Source organism: Haematobia irritans, chromosome 3 (genome assembly GCF_050003625.1).
Source record: "Haematobia irritans isolate KBUSLIRL chromosome 3, ASM5000362v1, whole genome shotgun sequence".
Lineage (NCBI taxonomy): Eukaryota > Metazoa > Arthropoda > Insecta > Diptera > Muscidae > Haematobia > Haematobia irritans.
In genome coordinates, this window is record NC_134399.1 from 182,832,894 (window position 1) to 182,852,039 (window position 19,146).

Below are 19,146 nucleotides of genomic sequence, written 5' to 3' on the forward strand. Positions count from 1 at the left end.
CCTAGACTTTGATTACAAAACGTGTTCACGGACAGACGGACATGGCTATATCGACTCAGGAGCCCACCCTGACCATTTTTGCCAAAGACACCATGTGTCTATCTCGTCTCCTTCTGGGTGTTGCAAACATATGCACTAACTTATAATACCCTGTTCCACAGTGTGGAGCAGGGTATAAAAACACAAATATACACAAATTAAATAAATTGAATAGAAATAATTTAACTTTTGTTGTATGTCAATACTTTGATATAGAATAAAATTGTTTTTTTTTTGCTTGAAAAGATTTGGGAACCTCTGATTTCTAAACACACAAGACATTAAAAAAATATTTTTAAAATAATCTCCCATACTTAATCATATTTTAGAAATTATACTTTACAATGGCTGTATTTGTTCTACATACATGTGAGGCATTTAAATTAATTGTCAACAGCTGTATTAGCTGCTTATTAGCCTCTGTAAAAAAATTACATTTTGTTGGAAAATTATCTAGTATGTAGTTAACAATTCAAAATGCAAAAAAAGTAAATTGCTTTTTTTGCATTTTGAATTGTTAACTAAATAAAGGGTGATTCTTTTCAGGTTAGGATTTTCATGCATTAGTATTTGACAGATCACGTGGGATTTCAGACATGGTGTCAAAGAGAAAGATGCTCAGTATGCTTTGACATTTCATCATGAATAGACTTACTAACGAGCAACGCTTGCAAATCATTGAATTTTATTACCAAAATCAGTGGCAGAAAATCCGCTTTTTTATCGACAAATTTTGTTCAGCGATGAGGCTCATTTCTGGTTGAATGGCTACGTAAATAAGCAAAATTGCCGCATTTGGAGTGAAGAGCAACCAGAAGCCGTTCAAGAACTGCCCATGCATCCCGAAAAATGCACTGTTTGGTGTGGTTTGTACGCTGGTGGAATCATTGGACCGTATTTTTTCAAAGATGCTGTTGGACGCAACGTTACGGTGAATGGCGATCGCTATCGTTCGATGCTAACAAACTTTTTGTTGCCAAAAATGGAAGAACTGAACTTGGTTGACATGTGGTTTCAACAAGATGGCGCTACATGCCACACAGCTCGCGATTCTATGGCCATTTTGAGGGAAAACTTCGGAGAACAATTCATCTCAAGAAATGGACCGGTAAGTTGGCCACCAAGATCATGCGATTTGACGCCTTTAGACTATTTTTTGTGGGGCTACGTCAAGTCTAAAGTCTACAGAAATAAGCCAGCAACTATTCCAGCTTTGGAAGACAACATTTCCGAAGAAATTCGGGCTATTCCGGCCGAAATGCTCGAAAAAGTTGCCCAAAATTGGACTTTCCGAATGGACCACCTAAGACGCAGCCGCTGTCAACATTTAAATGAAATTATCTTCGAAAAGTAAATGTCATGGACCAATCTAACGTTTCAAATAAAGAGCCGATGAGATTTTGCAAATTTTATGCGTTTTTTTTTTTTTTTTAAAGTTATCAAGCTCTTAACAAATCACCCTTTATTAGACTAAATATTAGACTAACTCAATATTATAAATATTTATGCATATATTTGTACTTGAATTAATCAATTTTTTCTCATATTTCTTTTGTTTTTTTTTATTTTTTTTTTTTTTAATTTTAGGCTTCCTTGGTAGTTTTCTATCAAAAGGCTTGAAAACCAATCAATTAGAAGTGAACACAGATGAAAAAACACTACGACCAATAGCACGTCTCAAAGAGCCCCGTGACCTATTTGCCCTGCCCAAAGATAAGGATCATGATTGTTCACAACAGGCCCCCAGATGGCCGATTGAATGTCAGGTATGTATAAAGGAAAAAATTACTATAATTGAAGGATGATAAAGATTTTTTTTGCAATAAAAGAAAATTTTAATGTGTCGAGATAAATAATATGATGTTTTTTTCGTAATGATGAGGAAGCTATATCATAATAATTACTGCTTATAATCTTTTTGTCTTGTTGCACCTGCGATTCAAATTGGTATAAACAAATATCTATAAGAAACGTACAGTCCACTTGCAGCAAATACTCAGAAGAAGTAAAGGTTTTCTCTCATTAAATTGAATGGTTCATTCAAATTTCAATTGGAAATTTTCAATAACCGATTAAAGAAATAATTAATACTATTAATTTTTGTGATTGATTTTTGTTTCTATTAAAAATTGATTGAATTAAATAAATTTGTAATTTTATTGTTAAACTCAATTAAATTCTTAATTAAAAAAATATTCGTATTTTTGTTCACTATGGAAGTACTTTAAAATTCATTACTTTTAAAGTCAAACATCAAAAATGTCCCTCTACAGATGCGCTTAATTTTCACTTCATAAGAAGTTATTTAGAGGTCACATATAAAAATCGTGTTTGTTACACACTTTTTAAATTTTATGAATTTTATTTTATTTTATTTGTATATAAAACACAGCAAAAATAAATAATGAAAATGTCCAAAAATAATAAAAATCCATTTCCATCCATTTATTTATTTCCTATTAAATTACTTTGGTGATAGATACTATAATTTCTGTGATTGAAGACAATTGAATCAATTAATTTCGTGATTGAAGACAAAAAATATTTTTTCTGTGTAGGCCAAAAAAAAATTTTTTTTTGAGGTTTCTATTTTTATTTGTCCTTTCTATTTTATATCCAGTAAAATTAAGAAAGTACAATTTTTTTGCAAAATCTGCTTAAAACAAAGGAATTTTATGTATCACCTCAAAATAACTTCCCAGCAAAAAAATTTGGAAGTTCTTCCAAAGGCACAACTTTAAAAGCACTTCCAGAAGATACACTCCAATGATGTTCTTTATTTTAACTACCCAGGAAGTTCTTTTAAATCAGTTTTTTATAACTTGGTTTTTTCATACTTTTAACGGTTAATTTTAACTTTTTTGTTTCAAGTAGGTTAAAAACAGAGTAAGAATTCATAAAATCCTAATTCATAAAATCCTACATATTTCACTAAAGCCGATTTAATTCCACTTGGGTTCATGGAATTATTTTATTTTATATTATTTTATTTTATATTATTTTATTTTATTTTATTTTATACACAAATGAAGTATAAAGAATAACTAAATTCTCCCACTGTCTCCCACAAAATAGTTCAGAATTTCTTAAAATTTGTAAATTTTACCAATAATGCGCCTATCTTGGCATTTCGTATGGCACTAAAGATATTTTTGCAATTTTTAACTCCAATTTTTTCCTTCAAACTACGAAATTTTCTTTCATAAGTGAAAAATAATAATAATGTCCAAAATTATTTTGTTGAATTTCTAGAAAAATATTTACTTATTTTTGTGAAATCGTCGTGGCATCTGCGTTTACAGTTACAGTTTAGTTAAAATTTTCTAAAATTAATCTATTTTTTCCAAAAATTAACTAAAATGTTCTTTCCTTCTGGATTCACTGTTTTTTCAGTGTAGGTTTAATTTTTTTCCTGTGCCTTTAAATGGAATCGTTTGGATTTTATTCCAAAAAATGTGAGTGTTTTAAAAAACAAATATTATATATAGAAAATTTTACCCAAGAAAGTCCTCCACCCATCTTCGACAAAAATACTTTGGTCCAAACAAAAAACACATCTAAATTTTAATAAAGAGATCTACCGACCGATTGGAAGTTTGAACTTGTGTTGTGATTATATATAGACATCATAAGAGCATACCAAAACCAAAAATCCCACAAATAGGAAAACCAATATCAGTGGTAGTAAAAACAATAACAACAAAAATTTAGAGAATAAAACGCATAAATTCTAGAAGAGCTAGCATTCTATATATCTGGTATAGTTGTTATGAAGTCTAATACTGCAAGAGATTCTTGTATATCTGCCGTCTCTTCAAAGTTTATAACATGAGTGCTTATGTAGGTGTTTGCAAACGGTAGAGGAAGTTTCGTAGCCTTAGTGAGTGTGGCCATATGTCTGTGTGCGTATATATGCAGATGTACCTACGGTTAACTGACTGAATACAAATTCATATTGTTGTGTTATAAATGACCCCCAAGTGAAACAGGTTGTCAGGTTGGATGTATGTGTAAGCCTGGCACGTATGCTTACCGGAACTTGTGTTGGTTTTTTTTCGGTATGGTGCAAAACGTTTTTGTAATACCCCTGAACAGAGAAACAAAAATCAATTTTCCTTGTTAAATTTCCCTTCGAAAATGAAAAATTTCAAAGTTTTCATACACACACAATCCACACATACCTTTGACAGCTTTTTACCAATTACAATGGGTGGGGACCGCCCAGTTTTTCATTATTCCAATGCCACTCACATTTCTCCAGGCTTAATATGTGAGCACATCCCCAGTAAAAAAGTGCTTCGCAAAAAGTATTTTGGATCCCCAATTTGTGATTCGGAAGTAGTGAAGCTTTGGATCATATTTAATGAATTTTATATGAGTTTCCCACCAAAATAAAAGTGTAACGAAAAAAATCTATGAATATGTACTTTTGGGATACAGAAGTGGTGAAAAATCGGCTTAAAAGGAAGTTATCTTTTTAAGCATGAATTCTTCATCTGTGATGCAATCTGTGATTTATTTGAAAAAATAAAAACTATACAAAAGGTTTTTTCTTTACTTTTTGGGTTTCTATTTCTATTTAAAGGCGTTTCGAACAATAGTAGCACATATTTTAGGCGAATTCCGGAGGTCAGCTGAGAAATGGGTTGATACCACTGTTGCCACTAATGCCAAGCATAATCGATTGTATTTCTATAGAAAATTTTGTCAAAATTTTATTTCTGTAAAACATTTTGTCAAAATTGTATTTCTATAGAAAAATTTTTCAAAATTTTATTTCTATAGAAAATTTTGTCAAAATTTTATTTCTATAGAAAATTTTGTCAAAATTTCATATCTGTAGAAAATTTTGTCAAAATTTTATTTCTATAGAAAATTTTGTCAAAGTTTTATTTCTATAGAAAATTTTGTCAAAGTTTTATTTCTATAGAAAATTTTATCAAAATTTTATTTCTATAGAAAATTTTGTCAAAATTTTATTTCTATAGAATTTTTTGGCAAAATTTTATTTCTATAGAAAATTTTGTCAAAATTTTATTTCTATAGAATTTTTTTTATCAACATTTTATTTCTATAGAAAATTTTGTCATATAAATTTTTTATGTCTATAGAAATTTTTTTTCAAAATTTTATTTCTATAGAAAATTTTGTCAAAATTTTATTTTAATAGAAAATTTTGTCAAACTTTTATTTCTAAAGAAAATTTTGTCAAAATTTTATTTTTATATAAAATTATGTCAAAATTTTATTTCTATAGAAAATTTTGTCAAAATTCTATTTCTATAGAAAATTTTGTCAAAATTTTATTTCTATAGAAAATTTTGTCAAAATTTTATTTCTATAGAAAATTTTGTCAAAATTTTATTTCAATAGAAAATTTTGTAAAAATTTTATTTCTATAGAAAATTTTGTCAAAATTTTATTTCTATAGAAAATTTTGTCAAAATTTTATTTCTATAGAAAATTTTGTCAAAATTTTATTTTTATAGAAAATTTTGTCAAAATTTTATTTCTATGGAAAATTTTGTCAAAATTTTATTTCTATAGAAAATTTCATCGAAATTTTATTTCATTCGTTTCGTTTTGTTATTGTTGGTTTACACCTCAATCATATTTGTTGGTTTGGTCTCAGCTTAACCATTGCGTTGACTAAACTACAAGAGTAGGTTAACCAACAGAGGAAAAGAATGTTTGTCAAATTTATTTGGGCAAAGCCCTATAGACTGCAAGATGGTTGGATGGACGCACGTTTCGGAATTACCACATTCCTCATCAGCATCCTCTACTTGCAGCAAAACTATCAACCAATTATCAGAATAAATTCAGGCAGTTCATTAAACCCAACAATGAACCACACTTGAACCTCCCGAAAAAAGGTTTTGTATGATAGCCGGCTTATGCCGAAATAAATTCAAAACAAACATATCTCTTTTCCTATGCCACTGTCAAATCATCGATTTGAATTCAGTTGGCTGGGTTTATTTTGAGCGTGCTTCCTCTTCTTTTTCCATTCTTTTTGTTTTGTTATTGTTGGTTTTGTTCTTTAAGCATTATTGTTGTTTTTGATCTCAGCTTAAAACCATGCATTGACTAAACTACAAGTGTAGCTTAACCAACGGAGGAAAAGTATGTTTGTCAAATTATGGGCAAAGCCCTATAGACTGCAAGATGGTTGGATGGACGCACGTTTCGGAATTACCACATTCCTCATCAGCATCCTCTACTTGCAGCAAAACTGCCAACCAATTATCAGAATATATTCAGGCAGTTCATTAAACCCAAAAGTGAACCACACTTGAACCTTTCGAAAAAAGGTTTGATAGTCGGCTAATGCCTTATTTCTTATTTCTATAGAAAATTTCGTCAAAATTGTATTTCTATAGAAAATTTCGTCAAAATTGTATTTCTATAGAATTTTTTTTATCAAAATTTTATTTCTATAGAAAATTTTGTCAGAATTTTACTTCTATAGAAAATTTTGTCAACATTTTATTTCTATAGAATTTTTTGTCAAGATTTTATGTCTATAGATTTTTTTTTAAATATTATTTCTATAGAAAATTTTGTCAAAATTTTATGTCTATAGAAATTTTTTAACACAATTTTATTACTATAGAAAATTTTGTCAAAATTTTACTTCTATAGAAAATTTTGTCAAAATTTTATTTCTATAGAAAATTTTGTCAAAATTTTACTTCTATAGAAAATTTTGTCAAAATTTATTTCTGTAGAAAATTTTGACAAAATTTTATTTCTATAGAAAATTTTGTCAAAATTTTATTTCTATAGAAAATTTTGTCAAAATTTTATTTCTATAGAAAATTTGGTCAAAATTTTATTTCTATAGAATTGTTTTTTCAAAATTTTATTTATATAAATTTTTTTCATGGATGATCCCTAGATGTATTTCAAAAGAAAAGCTTGTGGAACAATTTCCATTCTGTTTTGTTGGGTGTGCCAATAATTTTTGTTTTGCTCTCACACAACACATACATAAAGTGGTTAAGCCATTTTTTGCCCACTAAATAATGATTGATGAGTTTTTGCTTGAAATTCTCTTTTTGTGGGTTTTTGTGAGATGCTGAGTTGTTGTTGTTGTTTTTTTTTGAGAATTTTTCACTTAACGCCAAGGATATGGATGGATAAGTTTTGACTTTCCAATAAATTTCATTATACAAAATTTGATTTGAAGTTAGACTTTTTACCCCTTCAAAAATCCCATCATAAAAGCATCTGGGCTATGGAAGGAAGGCTATAAAATGTTCTAAGGGTCGGTTTGGTTTTTTGTCTACCATTATAGTCTTTCCATTGGCCACTGGAGTGTGATTTATGATGGCAATGATGGAATTGGGAACTAAAGGCTGTAAAATGGTATTGGAAATCATCGATTAGAAATAATTTTTGGTGTTAAAAGATTGATTGAATAAATGGATGGAGTTAAAAAAGGAAAAAGGATGTTGCATTAAAATACTTCCTGGCAAGAAAATGGATTTTTTATTTCAGGAATATGTAGACAATTTTGTAAGCTTTATTGGGATGAGTAGTAGGACATTGTATTTTTTCAATTTGTAAAAATATATGTAAATAATGTCATTTATTGTATATCAAATGGTACGTAGCTAGAATTTGAGAAGTATATCAGAATATTCTTGTCCAAGGTTAAATTTTAAAATGATTTGTCTGTAGCAATAACGATCATGGTTACCACAGTTGGTAGAATTCTCCCAAAACAATAGATTTTAAAAATGAAACCTGATGTTGTATAATACTCTATGTATAATTAAGACAATACATTATGGTCTTTGTTAGAATTCCCTGCTAACCTTTGATTGTATCATTTACGTAAAAAAAAGACTCAATAAATACAAATTACAAAAAAATTAAAAATTTCTTTTTTTATGGAAGTAAAATTTTGACCAGAAACACAATTTGGCAAAATCTTCTAAACTAAAATAATTTTGACAAAATTTTTTATGGGAAAAAAATGTTCTATAGAAATAAAATGTTGACAAAAATTTTCTATAGAAATAAAATCTTGACCAGATTTTCAATAGAAATAATATTTTGACAAAATTTTCTGTAGACATAAAATTTAAAAAAAAAAATTCTATAGACATTAAATTTTGACGAAATTTTGTATAGAAATTAAATTTTGCTAAAATTTTACATAGAAATATAATTTTGCAAAAACGTTGTATAGAAATAACATTTTGCAAAAATTTTCTATAGAAATTAAATTTTGATAACAATTTGATCAATAACTTCAAAATAAGATTTTTTGAATTTAATAGATTTTTATACCCTCTACCATAGGATGGGGGTATATTAACTTTGTCATTCCATTTGTAACACATCGAAATATTGCTCTAAGACCCCATAAAGTATATATATTCTGGGTCGTGGTGAAATTCTGAGTCGAATATTTTTGCGATAAAAATGTTACATGATCGTTGTGAAAAAGTAACATGGTGCTCTTGAAACATGTTTGAGGTGATAATATTCCTTTTCTGGGTGTAAGCATGTCCGTCCGTTCGTCTGTTGAAATCACGCTAACTTCCGAACGAAACAAGTTATCGACTTGAAACTTGGCACAAGTAGTTGTTATTGATGTAGGTCGGATGGTATTGCAAATGGGCCATATCGGACCACTTTTAGGTATGGCCCCCTACTAAACGGGCCCCCGATTTGGCTTGCGGAGCCTCAAAGAGAAGCAAATTTCTTCCGATCTGGCTGAAATGTGTTGGTATATGGTCTCTAACAACCATTCAAAAATTGGTTCACATCGGTCCATAATTATATATAGCCCCCATAAAAACCTATCCCCATAATTGGCTTGCGTCGCCTCAAAGAGAAGCAAATTTCATCCGATCCGGCTGAAATTTGGTTCATGGTGTTGGTATATGATCTCTAACAACCATTCCAAAATTGGTCCACATCGGTCAATAATTATATGTAGCCCCCATATAAACCGATCCTTCGATTTGGCTTGCGGAGCCTCAAAGAGACGCAAATTTCATCCGATCTGACTGAAATGTGGTACATGGTGTTGGTATATGGTCTCTAACAACCATGCAAAAATTGGTCCACTCAGTTCGGTTCCCCAGATTTGGCTTGCGGATCCTCAAAGAGAAGCAAATTTCATCCGATCTGACAGAAATGTGGTACATGGTGTTGGTATATGGTCTCTAACAACCATGCAAAAATTGGTCCACTCAGTTCGGTTCCCCAGATTTGGCTTGCGGATCCTCAAAGAGAAGCAAATTTCTTCCGATCTGGCTGAAATGTGTTGGTATATGGTCTCTAACAACCATGCAAAAATTGGTTCACATCGGTCCATAATTATATATAGCCCCATATAAACCTATCCCCATAATTGGCTTGCGGCGCCTCAAAGAGAAGCAAATTTTATCCGATCCGGCTGAAAGTTAGTACATGGTGTTGGTAAATCTGCCATTTTTGGTAGACTCGTGTTCATAATTATATATAACCTCCATATAAAGCGACCCCCATATTTCAATTCTGGCTCTATAATTACCGCACAAAAGTTCATATCGGTTCATAATTATTTCTTCCGTATATATACTGGTCAAGAAATGAATATATGCGTATTTAATCGACCTTTCTTTTGTTTACTATATATCCCGCATGGACTAAATAACTTACAATTTAGAAGATGATGTTAAGAAGTTTTAAGATGCTTTGCCATCGACCGCAACCCAAGTAATTTAATTGTGGATGACCGTCTTTAGTAGAAGTTTCTACGCAATCCATGGTGGAGGGTACATAAGATTCGGCCTGGCTGAACTTACGGCCGTATATATTTGTTTTTTTTTTTTTTTTCAAATTTTGCTAGATTATTTTTGGCACGAGTTGCAACCGTGATCACGATTCGATGATACCATATATTTTGTTCAGTATATATAGAATATTTGTTTAAATTTATTTAATTTTTGCAAGCTGCCGGAGTTTTCCCTACATATGGTATATTCCTTAACGCTTTTTATCATTACCGAATTACATAAATCTTCTTTAAAAAATTCTTTTTTCTTTTTCACTTGCACTAATACCATATAAAAAACACAAGTGTATACAGCATTAAGTTCGGCCGGGCCGAATCTTAAATACCCACCACCATGAACCAAATATTTGGGTTTCCTTTGAAATTTCAGGAGGGCTTGAAGATACTTCCCGAAGATAAATTTAAAGATTTCACCTATGAGGACTATATCAGGTTCTGGATTTATAGGAACCATTTTTGATTGAGTTTTAGAGGAATCATTAACATCTCTTGTAAGTTGGCCCGAAAATACCTCTAGATTTCCAACTTCAGGCAAATTGGATAAATACTTCGGATTCTAGAAGTCCAAGAAGTAAAATCGGGATATCGGTCTATATGGGGGCTATACCAAAACATGGACCGATACTCACCATTTGTGGCACACGTATTTGTGGTCCTACAATATCTCTAGATTTCCAATTTCAGGCAAATTGAATAAAAACTGCGGTTTCTAGAAGCCAAAGAAGTAAAATCGGGAGATCAGTCTATATGGGGGCTATACCAAAACATGGACCGATACTCACCATTTTTGGCACACCTCTTTATGGTCATAAAATACCTCTAGATTTCAAATATCAGGTAAATTGGATAAAAACTACGATTTCTATAAGCCCAAGACCCCAAATCGGGAGGTCGGTTTATATGGGGACTATATCAAAACCTGGACCGATATAGCCCATCTTTGAACTTGACCTGCCTGCAGACAAAAGACGAGTTTGTGCAAAATTTCATCACGATTCCTTCATCATTGAAGACTGTAGCGTGATTACAACAGACAGACAGATAGCCAGACAAACAGACAGACGGACATCGTTATATCGTCTTAGAATGTCTCCCTGATCAAGAATATATATACTTTATATAGTCGGAAATCGATAATTCGATGTGTTACAAACGGAATGACAAACTTATTGTACCCCCGTCACCATAATTATAAATGCCTACATCAATTAGTTCGTCCAAACGATCTTATCAAAATAAGGGCTATTTGGCTGTCCAAGTGTAATAAAAAAAATATAAAAAGGTTTCTAAAATAATATCGGATATAGTTTGTTACTATATATTTTGCCCCTTTTGAACCGATGAGTGTAAAACAAGTTTCTAAAATGCATCTTAATACTCGCTGCTATACATTTATAATACTTATAAAGTCACCCCTTCTTTAAATTTACATTGAGAACCTAACCTAACCTAGGGAGAAGTTAAAATACATGGTCGTTTTTTTAATGTCCTCTTTGTGGGGGCATCGGCAGTTATCCACTATGAAAATTAAATTCATATCATATAATCAGTGTAATAAATCTGTAGCAGCTAGTGGTGTAAACCTTTCACGCTCCCCTTTTATATCAATTTCTCATTTTCAACTAGGATTTATACCCCATTATTAAATATACGATTTAGTGCAATACATTTCACAATTTTAATAGATATTATTACCAGCACTCCAAATGTTCATTTATGTACATTGGAGAATCCTAAACGCTTCCAATGAAGACCTATTCAAACTGTGCTATGTTCCTTAAAGTGTTCTTAGCATCATCTACAGCAGTCACTCTTTGCCTACTTTACGTTGAACACCAACTGTTCAGCATTTTCGCTAATAGTTGAAAATGACTTTTACAGCTTATAATCTTTTTTAACAAGAATTTCTCATTTTGGCGTGCTACAAAAATAAAGTGGTTTATAAACACCAAACGAAGGACAGTGGCTCGCAATACAAAATATATGAATAAACTTAAGACAAAATTTTCAAGTTCTATGGAAATAAAAATGTTGGCAAAAATGTTCTATGTAAAAAAAAAAACTACGACAAAATTATCTAGGGATATAAACTTTAGCCAATATGTTATACAATACTATAGAAATACAAAATTTAACATCATTTTCTATAAAAGTAAAATTTTTGATAAACTTTTCTATAGAAATTAAGTTAAGTTTAAGTTTAAATGAAAGAAATCATACAGATTTAAAATTATTATAAAATATACAATATAATGTTTTTCAGAATTTACTATAAAAATTTTGTTTAAATTTATAATAGAAATTCTGTACAAATTATGCATAGAAAATTTTGTTTAAATTTATTATATAAAAACATTTGTACAAAGTTACTATTTTTGGAAAAATTTAATATAGAAATTTGGTCAAAGTTCACTATAGATATTTCGTCAAAATTTTCTATAGTAATTTATAAAAATTTACAATAGAAATTTTGTCAAGAATTCGTCAAAATGTTCTATATTAAAATTACTATAGAAAATTAATAAATTTTCTATACACGTTTTTATAATAATTTATAGTATAATTTACTATATTTCTGTATAAATTTTGTCATAATTTACCATAGAAATTTATATAGGAATTTTCTCAAAATTTACTATAGAAATTTTTGTCAAAATTTACTATAGAAATTTTTGTAAAAATTTACTATAGAAATTTTGTCAAAATTTACTTTAGAAATTTTTTTCAAAATTTATTATACAATTTTTTGTAAAAATTTACTACATGCAGTTTGTAAAATATTTCTATAAATTTTTATAAAAACTCCTATTATGACACAATTGACATAATTTACTATAAAAATTTTTATAGGAATTCGGTCAAAATTTACTATAGAAATTTTGTCAAAAATTACTATAAGAGTTTTTATAAAAATTTAAATTTTAAAATTTTAAAAATTTTACTTTTTTAGAGAAATTTTGTCAAAATTTACTACAGAACTTTTTAATTACATTTTGTAGAATATTTCTATTTAAATTGTGTCATAATGTACTATAAACATTTTGATAGGAATTTTGTCAAAATTTACTATAGAAATTTTGTAAAAAATTACTATAGGAGTTTTTATAAAAATTTAAATTTTAAAAATTAAACTTTTTTAGAGAAATTTTGTCACAATTTACTACAGAACTATTTTTTTAATTTGCTATATAAATTTTGAAATACATTTTGTAGAATATTTCTATTTAAATTGTGTCATAATTTACTATAAACATTTTTATAGGAATTTTGTCAAATTTTACTATAATTTTTTTTTGTAAAAATTTACTATAACATAGAAACTTTTGTAAATATTTAATATAGAAATTTTGTAAAAACTTACTATAGAAATTTTGTAAAAATTTACTATAGAAATTTTCTAAAAATTTACTAGAGAAATTTTCTAAAAATTTACTAGAGAAATTTTTGTAAAACTTTACTTTAGAATTTTGTAAAAATATGTAGTATAGAAATTTGTTTAAATATATTATACAAATTTTTGTAATAACTAACTATACACCGAAAAAAAGTAAACTGTTTTATTGGAAGAATGAACTACATCGCGCGAAAATTGAACTATTTTGTACTCCATGTTTGGAGATTTCCACGAAGTGTTGTTAAAACCAGGAAAATTTAGTACCATGTTGTACCATGTTAACTGTTGTTCTTGAAATTACTCCCTCTCATTGAAGAAAAAATTAACTAAAAGTAAATAAGAAAAGCATTGGCGCCAAATCATGACCATTTAACCATACAATAGTACATTCTAACTATTTTTGGGAATCGTACGAAAATTTTCATTTGTTTTAGTTAAAAATGATCTTATGTGTACGGTCATTGAACTTTATACTCGCGTTTAGTTCATAAAATGTTTGAGACATACTTAAAAAAAGAAAATTTCATTGGACTGTGGAAAATTTCCCAAAAAATAATAAAATTGAACTACAAACAAATAATTTTTTTGCAATAAAAAATGTTAAATTTGGCGTTAGATTAACTACGGAAATTATTTTCTGTGTACAAATTTTTGTAACATTTAACATAGAGCTTTTTGTAACTAATTATATAAATTTTGTCCAATTTTGCTTAATTGACTATTGTACAAATATCAATATTTCTATATAAATACTGTAATAATTTACTATAGAAATTTTTGAAAAATTACTATAAAATTTTGTCAAAATTTACTATAGAATTTTTTTTAATTTTGTTTACAAAAAAATTGTAAAAATGTATTTTTTAATTTACTATAGCATTCTTTTACTATACAATTTTAAAATTTTGTAAAAAGCTTTTACAAAAATGTAGATATGTACATTTTGTAAAATTTTACTATAAACAGTTTTTAAAAATTTAATGTAGACTTTTTTGAAAATATAGTCCATTTCCATTTTGTCAAAATTTATTATACAATTTTTTTTGTGCAAAAATTTCCTATACAAATTTTTGTAAAAATTAACTTAAAAATATCTCTTTAAAAATTTATTATTATAGATTTTTTATTCAATATATTTTAAAATTTTTGTAACAAATTATTATAGAAATTTTTGAAAATGTACTACAGAAATTTTGTCAACATTTACTGTAGAGATTAAAATTAGAGATGCTATAGAAATTTTGTCGATTTTTTTAAAAGTGTGCTGTAGACATTTTTAAAAATTTTGTAAAAATTTACTATAAAAATTTTGTCAAAATTTTAATAGAAATTTTTGTAAAACTGTACTTATTAATAGTTGTGTTCCTTTACGTACTACTAGTTACCACTTTTACTAGTTTTTACTAGAAACCGTTCCTCAACCCCAAAAAATAGTAAAAGTAGTAAACAATTTTAAGAGAACAATGTCAAACTGCACGTCTCTTTTAAAAATTGTTTACTACAAGTTACTCGACAAATTTTTTCGAGTAAAGGTTGTAGATATGTCATGACAAAAATAATTATTTGTTTTCAAATTTTCGAAACTAAAGTAGTTCCAAATCGCTTTTTTTTTGGAAATAATTCTGTAACTTTTTAATGGATTAAGATATCATCATAATTTTTTCTTTGTGCCAAAGCTGAAATGTTTTTCTCTATATTTAGAGTTTTGTAGGTCCCTAGTGGATTCACGGGCTGGTCTATAGACGTTGGAAGTTGGACACCTCGGATGTATGAAATTTAGTGTTACTTGGCAAACGCGCAATTATGCACCGATTTTCGTGATTTTTGCTTTGCTGGATAGAACTTATAAACTACCATAAAAAGATTGTGTATGTGTGCGAATATATCTAATATTTGCGAGATAGGGCCTTACAATTTATTTTTTTTGCAAAATTTGAACAAAGTGGGGTCTGTATTTTGAGTCTAGAAGGACTACATTCTTTATAAAATTCTACGTATTCTGGAGGAAAATTTTGTGCACCTTTGTGCTTTAGATTTAACGTGTAGACTCCACAATTTGGAATTTCAAAACAATGCCGAACCAATACCACTTGTTTCGAAAAAAGTACCAAAACATTGACCGACTCACACCAAATTCGGCACACCCTTTAATGGACCAAAAGTACCTCTACGTTTTGAATTTCATGCAAATCGGATAAAAGTTTTAATGTCTATGCCATGAAGACCCCAATTAGGGGGTCGGTTCATATGGAAGCAAAATCGAAACTTAGGCCGAAGTAGTCCCATCCTCAAAATTGACCTGCATGTAGAAGAAAAACGTGTCTGGTAAAATTTCAGCACTATAGGTTCATTATTGAAGGAAGTAGCCTGATTACAACAGATAGCCAGACAGAGAGACATCGTCTTATAATTTCTCCCTGATCAAGACTATATATACTTTCTATAGTCAGAATTCGTTATTTGTATGTGTTACAAACGGAAAATGAAAAACCCCACCTTATAAGATACTGATAATATGCGCTAGTACTCTACTTTATGGCCCAGAAGCCAGAGTTTTACTTTGATTAAAAATTTTGCAAAAGGAGTACTTTTTATAACAAAGTAAAAACCATAGCTTCTTTCTATCGTAATAAGGATTTCAAAGTTTCCTGCAAAAAATCTGCCATTTGTCAAAAAAATTTCGATATAAAAGTATTTAATTTACCTACATGTTTTGAAAATATTTATTCAAATCACAATCCTTCTTTTGTTTTTTATTTGACATTTTTACAATTTTTACTATATTTTCGTTCCTGTACATTTAAAAAATATAGAAATCTGAGAGGATTTTCAAAATTTCTCTCTTTTACTACTTTTTACTACGAGTAAAGTAAAGAAACACACCTAATATAAATTTTATTATATATTATATTTACTTAAACATTTTCTACAAGAATTTTTAAGAAATTTTTGTAAAAATTAACTTACAATTTTTTTTTTAAATTTGTTGTAGAAATTTTATAACAGTACAGAAATATTTACACATTTTTATACCCTAGGACGGGGGGTATATTAACTTTGTCTTTCCGTTTGTAACACATCGAAGTATTGCCTAAGACCCCATAAAGAACATATATTGTGGATCGTCGTGAAATTCTGAGTCGATCTAAGCATGTCCGTCCGTCCGTCCGTTTGTCCTTCTGTTGAAATCACGCTAACTTCCGAACGAAACAAGCTATCGACTTGAAACTTGGCACAAGTAGTTATTATTGATGGTATTGCAAATGGGCCATATCGGTCCACTTTTACGTATAGCCCCCATATAAACGGACCCTCAGATTTGGATTGCGGAGCTTCTAAGAGAAGCATATTTCCTCAGATTCGGCTGAAATTTGCTACATGGTGTTGTTATATGGTCTCTAACAACCATGCAAAAATTGGTCCACATCGGTCCATAATTATATATAGCCCCCTTATAAGCCGATCCCCAGATTTGGCTTGCGGAGCCTCTAAGAGAAGCAAAATTCAACCGATCCGGCTGAAATTTGCTACATTGTGTTGGTATATGGTCTCTAACAACCATGCAATAATTGGTCCACATCGGTCCATAATAATATATAGCCCCCATATAAACCGTTCCCCAGATTTGGCTTGCGGAACCTCAAAGAGAAGCAAATTTCATCTGATCCTGCTGAAATTTGGTACATGGTGTTGGTATATGGTCTCTAACAACCATGCAATAATTGGTCCACATTGGTCCATAATTATATATAGCCCCCATATAAACCGATCCCCAGATTTGGCTTGCGGAGCCTCAAAGAGACGCAAATTCCATCCGATCCGGTTGACATTTGGAACATGGTGTTAGTATATGGTCTCTAACAACCATGCAAAAATTGGTCCACATCGGTTCATAATTATATATAGCCCCTATATAAACCGATCCCCAGATTTGGCTTGCGGAGCCTCTAATAGAAGCAAATTTCATACGATCCGGCTGAAATTTGGTGCATGATGTTAGTATATGGTCTCTAACAACCATGCAAAAATTGGTCCACATAGGTTCATAATTATCTATATAAACCGATCCCCAGGTTTGGCTTGCGGAGCCTCTAAGGGAAGCTAATTTCATCCGATACGGTTGAAATTTGGAACATGGTGTTGTCATGTTTTCTAACATCCTATTCGGTTCAAATTTGGAACGTGGTGCTAGTATATGGCCGCTAACAACCATACCAAAATTGGTCCATATCGGTCTATAGTTATATATAGCCGATCCCCAATCACACAAAAATTGTTCAATATCGGTTCATAATCATGGTTGCCACTCGAGCCAAAAATAATCTACCAAAATTTTATTTTTATAGAAAATTTTGTCAAAATTTTATTTCTATAGAAAATTTTGTCAAATTTTTATTTCTATAGAAAATTTTGTCAAACTGAATTATATACGTATTTAATCGGTCTTTTTTAATTTAATATATGCCACGTATGGATTTACTTACAATTTAGAAGACGGTGTCAGAAGGTTTTAAGATACCTTGCCATCGGCAAGCGTTACCGCAACCCAAGTAATTCGATTGTGGATGGCAGTGTTTAGAATAAGTTTCTACGCAACCCATGATGTAGTATGTACCCTCCATCATGGGTTGCGTATAAGCTTCTTCTAAACTTCTAAACTTCGGCCAGGCCGAACTTACGGCCGTATATACTTGTTTTTTTTTTTCAAAATTTACTACAGAAATTTTGTCAAATTTATTACATTTACTAAATGAATGTATACATTTTTTAATATTTTGAATTTCTTAATTATTCTCACACACGTTAACTGCTGCAACGTTTCTTCCAATACCATGAGGGACATAATGTGAATGGTAGCGCTGGAGATGGACGACGCCAACGATATCAATTGACAAAAAACTAAAAGACTTTTTCGACAACTCATATTAAAGAACCTAAAATATTTTGTACACTGTCTTCTGCTTTTCTTCATTATGGAATGGTGGAAGGCAAACTTCCCCGACGTTTTGAAAAGAAATTCAAGTTGAAGCGAAAGCAGTCGTTTACGTCTTTAATATCCCCCAAGAGCATAGTGTTTGGATATCCATTTGTGTGAGTGTAAATAAAAAGATTAAAAGGCACTTGCTTAGGATTTCATACGAAATTGTCCATTGTAGATGGAACATAAATGTTGTGGTTCAGTTTTTAGTGGTTAAGAGTTTTTTTTACTTGTCTGGTTACAATTGCAGAGAGAATGTCCTTAATGCTGCTGGAGTGGACCATTGGTGTCCGCATACAATGTAGTTGTCCTATTCGAATTCAGTCCATAGAACTCAAGGTCTAAGAGCATTGAATTAATAGCTGACCATGCGGATTGTTTGTTAGATTGGTTAACTAGCTCTGCCTTTTGGTTGGGATCTACGAATGCCAAAATTACAATTGGGCTAGGTCAAACTTTTAAGCCAGGGTAGATCTGTTCATTTCGCAATTACTTCAAATTAAAAGGAAGAATTTATGTATGAAGCCTGGTTAAGCAAACTGGTATATGGTTATCTTGGCACAGGACAAAATTTAAAAAGAAAAATGTAAGGATAACGAAATAATTTTCAATGGACGTAATAGTATACGCATTAAATTTCTAGCATAAATAGGGAAGATTTAAAATGAAAAAGATACAAAAAAAATGAATTCATAAAATACTTACTTGTAATTTTGAACTACTTTTCAAGGACCATCATGGGAAGAAAATGGGAAAAGCTTTTCGAACAAATTTATTTTTATTTCCTTTTTTTGTTTTTCTTCGTTTTTTATTAAAACCGACATTTCACTTCATTTTCATTTGTATTATTTTTTTTCATCTCTCAAACTCAAATCCTTGACAAACCAGCATCATGTCCTTCGGTTTATATTATGCCAGAATGGTTCCATAACAGCC

General features: G+C 29.9%; 1 protein-coding gene and 1 long non-coding RNA gene across 8 annotated transcripts in view; one reads left to right on the forward strand and one right to left on the reverse strand.

The window, feature by feature from the left end:
* The window catches only part of LOC142229586 (uncharacterized), a 436,426-nt gene that overhangs the window by 150,847 nt on the left and 266,433 nt on the right, over nt 1-19,146 (reverse strand). The gene's annotated exons all lie outside the window — the stretch shown is intronic.
* Nucleotides 1-19,146, forward strand: part of Nna1 (Nna1 carboxypeptidase) — a 403,238-nt gene that overhangs the window by 123,618 nt on the left and 260,474 nt on the right. For all 7 annotated transcript variants that reach the window (XM_075300150.1, XM_075300154.1, XM_075300152.1 and 4 more), the window contains exon 2: nt 1,627-1,805. In XM_075300150.1, the coding sequence (XP_075156265.1) occupies nt 1,627-1,805 (179 nt within the window). The remainder of the gene's footprint in view (nt 1-1,626; nt 1,806-19,146) is intronic.